Below are 8,331 nucleotides of genomic sequence, written 5' to 3'. Positions count from 1 at the left end.
ATGGCTCCAGCAGCAGCCTGCTCGCCCTGCTCACTGGCCCCTCTCTTTGAAGGTACACTCACTTTGCACTAGATGGGTACGTATGGAAAAAACAATGTGTCGGAGGACTGCCACAGCTGTCTAGTTCCAAAATGCTGACACCATCCCCAAAAGAAGCCCCGGTACCGGGCAGGTGGTTCCTCGCCCCTCCTCTCCCTCCAACACTCCCTTTCCTTCCCCATCCCTAGACCCCAGGCAGCCATTAACTTACTTCACATGCACAGAGGTTTGCCTGTTGTGGAGACTTCCTAGAGATAGAATCATGCAATAGATAGGTGGCCTTTTGTGTCTGCATGCTTTCACTTGGCATAATGTTCTCACTACGGTTCCTCCAAACATTAGCATGAATCAGCACTTCGTTCCTTTTCCTAGCTAAATAATATTCTATAGTATCACTAGACCACATGTTGTGCATCTATCTGCTCATCAGTTGATGGATGTTTGAGTGATTTCCACCTTTTGGCGGTTGTGAATAATCCTAAGGTGAGCATTTCTCTACAGGGATCTGTTTGAACACCCTTGAATAGATTTATACATTTTCTTCTGGACTCTTAATTTTATTCATTGATCTATGTGTCTGTCCTTAAGCTAGCATCGCATAGTTTTGAAAACTGCAGTTTTATACTAAGTTTTAAAGTAGGGAAGTGTGAGTCCTCCAACTTTTTTCCTTTTTCAAGATTATTTTGCCTATTCGAAGCCCCTTGAATTCCATATGAATTTAGGACTGGCTTTTAGATTTCTACAAAACAAATTACTGGGATTTTTATAGGGATTACATTGAATCTGCAGGTAATTTAGTGTAGTATTGCCACCTTAGCAATCTTAAGACTTCCAACCCGTGAATGCTGATAGCTGTCCATTTTTTAGGTCATTTTTAGTTTCTTTTAGCAATGCTTTACAGTTTTCAGTGCACAAGTCTTGCATCTCCTTAGCTAAATTTATTCTTATGTGTATTTTTCCTTTGATGCTACTTTACACAGAATTATTAAATTCATTTTGGATTTTTTGCTGCTAGTATTTAGGAGTACAACTGATTTTTGTATGTTGATCTTGTCCCCTGCAACTTTGTTCAATTCATTGATTAACTCTAATAGTGTTTTGTGGATTCTTTAAGGATTTCTAAAATATAATGTGTCATCTGAGAATAGAGATAGTTTTACTTCTTTTCCAATTTGGATGTCTTTTATTTCTTTTTCTTGCCTTCTTGTTCTGGCTAGGACTTCCATTACAATCTTGAATAGAAGCAGTTAAAGCAAATGTTCTTGTCTTGTTCCTGATGTTAAGGGAAAGGTTTTCAGTCTTCCCCCATCGAGTGTGACATTAGCTATAGGAATTTCCTAAATGCTCTTTTTTACGTTGAGGAATTTCCCTTCTATTCCTACTTTTCTGGGTGGTTTTTATTAGGAAAGGTTGTTGGATATTGTGTAGTGCTTTTTCTGCATCAGCTGAGACGATCGTGTGGGTTTTTTCTCCTTCATGTTATTAATGTGCTATTGATTAATCAACTTTCTTATGTCGAACCATCCTTGAATTCCTGGAATAATTCCTACCTGGACATGGAATGTAAATTTATAGTATACTGCTGGATTCAGTTTGCTAAAATTCTTAGGAGGATTTTTGCATCCATATTGGTCTGTAATTTTTTTTCTTGTGGTATATATGTCTGAATTTGGTATCAAGGTAATACTGGTCTTGTAGTGTAAATTAGGAAGTTTGTCTTCCTTTTCTAGCTTTTGGAAGAGTTCAAGAAGGATTGGCATTAATCTTTCTTTAAACATTTAGTAGAATTCATCAGTGAAGCCACCTAGCACAGTTCCTGGCACATAATACATGGAATCTAGAATTTGTGTAGCCATTAGCTATTTGTTGAATTAATACATTGTCTCCCTAAAAAGGTTTCTAATTAAGACACAAGAATTGAATAAAAAAGTGGAGCAGATATATTTATCAAAACTAATGCTATGACTTCTGGGACAATGCTATAAATTTACTAATATTTTTATCCCATAGGAATAAAAATTGTTACATGGCAGAATTTTTTTAATTCCCATAATACTGTAATCTGATTATGTAACAGACTTACACTGATTCCTATTTTAGAGTATTCAAGCAAATACAGAATACCAGATATTTTATGAGAGATGGTTTTCAACTTTTGTATACTATATGCCATGTTTTAACTGTAGGCACTGAATTGGCAATACTACCACATTTCTCAAACTGTATCCCTTTTCCTTTAAATGATGTACTTTTCTCTAGGATCTAGACATGTCAACGTTCTAAAACTCACATTTTTTTGGATATTAACATGTTACTCATGAATTCAACACAGGGAATCACTAATTAAAGTCCCACAGTTCACATACACACACACACATACAGCCCCTATTCTTGGAAGGTCACTCCAAGTGCCAACCCCTAGTCCTCTTTCACAGCTAACCCTGCCCTAAAATAGTGCTTCTCAAACTCCACGTTCTGATTTGGTAGATCTGGAATAGGGCCCAAGATACTACAGCTCTAATTGCTCCCAGGTGATGCTGCTACTGCTCTGTGGCCTACAGTGGATTAGCAAAGCCCTAAATGGCTTGCTCAAAGTTAGTGAGCCTTTTACAGGACCTCAAAATAGACTACTTCGTCTGCCCAGACCTGATCTCTCTTATTCCATTCTTCTTCTTGGTGTTTTTCTCCTTCATGTACTCTTATCTTAACATCCATCTTGCTAGAATGGTTTTGAGTGTTGAGTGCTTTTGAGAAATGCACAAAGCAAAATTAGAAGGACGTTATGATTGGAAAGAATTGCTCTTTGTCTTCGCTTTCCACGTATCTGTGCTAATCCCTCCCTATAGGTCTTCTTTGGCAACGTGGACTCATCTGGGATAAAACACAATGTTTTTAACCCTCCAATTATTGCTCGGTACATCCGTTTGCACCCAACACACTACAGTATCCGCAGTACTCTTCGCATGGAGTTGATGGGCTGTGATTTAAACAGTAAGTGCCAAGTCATCCCATATCCTTCCTCCTCCCAACCATGAGTAGGATAATTAACCATCCTAGTTCTCCCAAGACTGGAAGGATTTCTCAGGACACAGAACTATTAATGCTAAAATCAGCACAGTGCTGGACAAACCCAGGACTTTGTTATTCTAACCATGGGATTCCCCAAGGGCAGGCACCTCCTACACTACTATTAACAAGGCAAATCAATGTCAAACAAAGCTGAACAGAGCTGACCCTAAGACAGGGAGTATGTTAACAATAACAGATTCTGTGCAAAAGTTGATGCCCGGGAAGTGACATCGTGATGACAGCAGCCCTAGAGTATCAGTGATTACATTTTCCTTTCATTTCTTTGAGGTTGCAGCATCCCACTGGGAATGGAGAATAAAGCAATATCAGATGCACAGATTACTGCCTCATCCTACTTAAACAATATGTTTGCCACCTGGTCTCCTTCACAAGCCCGACTTCACCTCCAGGGGAGGACTAATGCCTGGAGACCCCAGGTAAGAGGCAACAAATTTGCCATTTAACTGATGTGGAGTGGGGAGTAGTGTTTGGGGAAGAATAAGGGAAGCCCTTGACTGTTTCTTCAGAGGTAATTCTGTCACTTGGTTGTTCCCAAAGAGTGTCAAGGAAGGTTGACCATGGGCAGAAAAACCCACAGATATTTAGTAGTGCCACGTGATCGCACACAGCATTCATTGGGGAAATAATCCCTAATTGAACCTCCTGGAACAATCTTGATATTCAGTACTGAGCTAATATCTGTCAAAGAATTGTAGTAGCTGAAGTCCAGTCTTAGAGAAATGTCAATAATTAGCCCTCTTTGCAGGTTTCTCAGTTCCTCAAAGGAAAGGGTCACAGTCATGTACTGAACAATTTGGGGATGAATGGAGTTAAAATGCTCTGTGCTCCTCCAGGGTCTTCATTTGAACAAAACAGGTAGTATAACATATTATCAGACTTTTGATACTCTAGTCAATCTATATACGGCTCATATATTAATTCAGTAAACATTACTGGGCACCCATTAAATAGCTGACCCTGAAAAATGTCAACCTTCGAGTTCCCTAGAGTCTAAAAAGGGAGACTGACAAGCAGACAATTAAAATTCAGAGTGTAAGTGTTGTGATATGGTTAAAAAGAAGGGATTTGGGAATTTCTTGAAGCAAATAGTGATCAACAGGATACTAGTCTAACTAACTTCCTCAGGTGAATAACCCAGAAGAGTGGCTGCAAGTGGACTTCCAGAAGACAATGAAAGTTACAGGAATAGCCACCCAGGGAGTGAAATCTCTCCTTACCAGCATGTATGTGAAGGAGTTCCTCATCTCCAGTAGTCAAGATGGCCATAACTGGACTCTGTTTCTTCAGAATGGCAAAGTAAAGGTATGCTGGTCTCATAGGAAAGGCACAAGACCTCTCCTAGAGCTTGACATTTAGAAACATAGCAAGGTCGATATACGACCAAACTTTCAGGGTAAACTTCTCTAAGAATCTATAGTAATAGGTCATTATGAAAGGCATTCTGGGAGGACACAGTGACTCTAAACAAGGACGGATAATCACCAGGAAAGGGCAGAGTAGAGCCAAAAGTTGATTGTCCTCGCGAATATTGGTGTCATCAAGGATTATGATAAGAATCAGAGGGATAAAGAAGAATGAGTTGTTTGCCAAATGCTTAATGGTGTCTGAACCCTCATCAACAACTTAGATTCCCAGGCTTCACTGACCTTTAACTTTAGCGATCCACACAATCTTCCTTCTTGATGTTGGTTTGCTAGATAACTCAACAAATTATGCTAATTAGAAGATATGACAGAAAGTCTTGCTACCTCATGAGTTATGAGAGAATGAATACTTCATCTCTATGGTCTCGTTTATTTTCTTTTTCACCAAAAATGATGTGACCCTTGCCAGTCTCTCTAGTATAGTCCCTTGTCACTTGCTCCTTCGCTAAGTTCCACCCACACTAAGAAACTCTCAGTTCCCTAAAAACAGCATGTTCTTTCTCACGACAGGCTTTTATATATACTGTTTCTTCTACCTAGAACAGTTCTGCTGGGTACTTCCCACTGACCCTTTCACCTGGCTCATCCTTCAGGAGAAATTAGGCCAGAAAAAAATAAAAGACATCCAAATTGGGAATAAAGACGTAAAACTATCTCTCTCTGACAATGATATAATTTTATATGTAGAAAATCCTAATGAATCCACAGGAAAACTATTAGAGCTAATAAATGAATTCAGCAAAGTTGCAGGATACATGATCCACACACACAAAAAAAATAGTTGTCTCTATATACTAGTAATGGAAACTCTGAAAAGAAAATTAAGAAAACAATTTCATTTACGATAGCACAGAAAAAAATAAAATTTCTGGGGCTAAATTTAATCAAGGAGGTGCGAGGCTTATACACTGAAAACTACAAAACATAGCTGAAAAACTTAAAGGTGACCTAAAAAAATAGAAAGATATTTTGGGTTCACAGATTGGAAGACTTAATATTGTTGAGATGGCAATACTATTCAAAGTTATCTACAGATTCAGTACAATCCCTATCAAAATCCCAAGGGACATTTGTGCAGAAATGGATGGGCTGATCTTAAAACTCATGTGGAATTACAAGGGACCTGGAGTAGCCAAAACAACCTTGAAAAAGAACAAAGTTGGAGAACTCACACATCCCGATTTCAAAACTCACCACAAAGCTACAGTCCTCAAAACTGTGTGTTATTGACATAAAGATAGATCAGTGAAATATAACTGAAGTCCATAACTGAAATATAACTGAAATTTAACTGAAGATAGATCAGTGAAATATAACTGAAATAAACCTATATGTCTTCTGTGGTAAACTGATTTTCAATAAGGGTGCCAAGACCACTCCATGGGAAAAGAATAGTCTCTTCGACCAATAGTGCTGGAAAACTGGATATCTACATGCAAAAGAATTAAGTTACTACATAGCATACTCACACACAAAAATTCAAAATGGATCAAGTACCTAAATATAAGGGCTAAAACAATAAAACTCTTAGCAGAAAACATAGGGGTATATATTGATTACCTTGGATTTGACAATGCTTTCTTAGATGTGACACCATAATCACAAGCAATAAAAGAAAAATAGATACAGTAGACTTCAGAAAACTTTTTGTATATCAAAGGACACTATCAAGAAATTGAAAAGACAACCCGCTGTATGAGAGAAAATATTTGCCAGTCTTATGTTTGATAAAGGGTCTAGTATCTAGGATATGAGAACTCAAAATTCAACAACAAAACGACGACCAAATTTAAAAATAGGCAAAGGACTTCAATAGGTATTTCTCCAAAGAAGATATACAAATGGCCAACAAACACATGAACATCAACATCACTAGTCATTAGGAAAATGCAAATCAAAACCATAATGAGATATCACTTCACACCCACTAGGATGGTTATATTTTTTTGTAAATACAGAAAATAAAAAGTCTTAGCAAAGATATACAAAAATTGGAACCCACATTCCTGATAGGAAGGTGAGACGGGGCAGCCACTTTAAGAAACATCTTGGTGATTCCTCAATAAGGTAAACATGGAATTACCAAATGATCTAGCAATTCCACTGCTGGGTAGGTACCCAAAAGAAGTGAAAATAAGCAATTAACGAAAACTTGTACATGAATGCTCATAGCAGCATTGTTCATAATAGCCAACAGGTGAAAATGACCCAAATGAGCATCAACTGACGGATCAACAAAATTCGGTCTATCCATACAATGGAATGTTATTCGGCCATAAAAAGATGAAAGTACTAATACATGCTGCAGCATGGATAAAACTAACATCTATGGATAAACATCTATTAATGAAAAACTAACAAAAGCATGCTAAGTAAGAGAAGCCAGACATAAAAGGCCACATGTTGTAGAAGGCTTCCCTTTGGGATTGAAAATAAGAAAAGGATGCCCACTGTGCCAGTTTGGTATTGCTGCGTAACAGACTACCCCAGAACTTGGTCACAGTTTTGCGGATCGGGAATTTAGGGTGATCACAGACTGGTTTGTCTGTGATCTACGTGGCATCAGTGGGGACAGATGGATGATAGATCTACTCCCTAGATGGCTTGAAAGTCTGCGGGCCTACAGGTGGCAGATTTGGAAAGTCACTACTTTTGGTGAAGGGGGATACACATATTGGAGGGCCAGATGAAACCAAAAGTCACGCGGGTGGAAATTAAGTAAAAGCAAAATCGAATCATAAAATCACAAGAAACAAAACTCTTCCAGCACTCTGCCACCACCATTGAGCAGATTCGACTCAGTCGTTCGTGTGCCTTGCTCCACCTCGTCTGGAACCAGGTCTGACAAGCCCAATATGACTGAGATTGAAAAATTCGGTAAGTCGAAATTGAAGAAGAAAGAAACGCCAGAGAAAACTCCACTGCCTTCAAAAGAAACTAACAGGAGAAGCAAGCAGGTGGATGGATCATAAGGAGGTACGCACCGCCAATAGGCACTGTACATTCCACAAGCCGTACCTTCTTAATTTCCTTCTTTTAGCTATTTAATCTTGTAAGATGCAAAGAGGTTGGATCAAGTTTAAATGACTGTGCTGCCCTTTTCACATCAAAGAACTACTGACAACGAAGGCCGTACCTGCCTCTCCCACCTGCCTGTCTGGCTGGCAGAGAAGGAAAAGAACTTGCATGTTGGTGAAGGCAGAAGCTGGGTGAGACGACAGTGAAATCTAGAGTAAAAATCAAGCTGCTCCAAGGTGTCCTGCAGGCTGGAAAATGCAGTTTAATCAGACTGTCATTTTTAATGATACACTTTATCGTGCATAAAATTACGCACAACTTTATTGTTCATAAAATTATGCGCAATTTTGAAATATGCAAATAAAAAGTTTTAAAACCCGAAAGAAAAAAACTCTTTTCCTGTCCCAAAATTGCACTTCATTTTATCAACAGTAGAGGGTACTCCTGGACTAAGAAACCTAATTAGCCACCCAAAGCTCTTACTTCCTCCTACATAGAATCACCTCTTATTGCTAGAACAAGAAAATATAAGGAATTTCTAAATGAACATAAAATGGCAGATGAGATAAAAGGTATTATTGTTCTTGATTTTTCACTCCCTCCTTCCTTGAAAACACCATTGACTTTGGGCCTAGCAACAGCACTCATTTGGACTAATGGAATTTAAGTAGACATGGCATTCACCTCTTCCAAACAGAAGGTTAAACACAATTGTGTGTATGGCTCAGTCTCTTTGCCTCTGCCTTCAGCCATGATATAA

General features: G+C 38.6%; 1 protein-coding gene across 1 annotated transcript in view; it reads left to right on the top strand.

Moving 5' to 3' along the window:
- The window catches only part of F8 (coagulation factor VIII), a 108,216-nt gene extending 100,803 nt beyond the window's left edge, over positions 1-7,413 (top strand). The window contains exons 23-26 of the mRNA XM_039867016.1: positions 2,886-3,030; positions 3,397-3,545; positions 4,255-4,431; positions 7,321-7,413. Of these exons, the coding sequence (XP_039722950.1) occupies positions 2,886-3,030; positions 3,397-3,545; positions 4,255-4,431; positions 7,321-7,398 (549 nt within the window). The 3' untranslated portion in view covers positions 7,399-7,413. The remainder of the gene's footprint in view (positions 1-2,885; positions 3,031-3,396; positions 3,546-4,254; positions 4,432-7,320) is intronic.
- Positions 7,414-8,331: the final 918 nt, after the last annotated feature.

The sequence above is a fragment of the Pteropus medius genome, unplaced genomic scaffold (assembly GCF_902729225.1).
Source record: "Pteropus medius unplaced genomic scaffold, Ma_sr-lr_union100, whole genome shotgun sequence".
NCBI lineage: Eukaryota > Metazoa > Chordata > Mammalia > Chiroptera > Pteropodidae > Pteropus > Pteropus medius.
The sequence above is the reverse complement of the archived record's forward strand: the minus strand, read 5'-3'. Positions and strand labels throughout refer to the sequence as shown.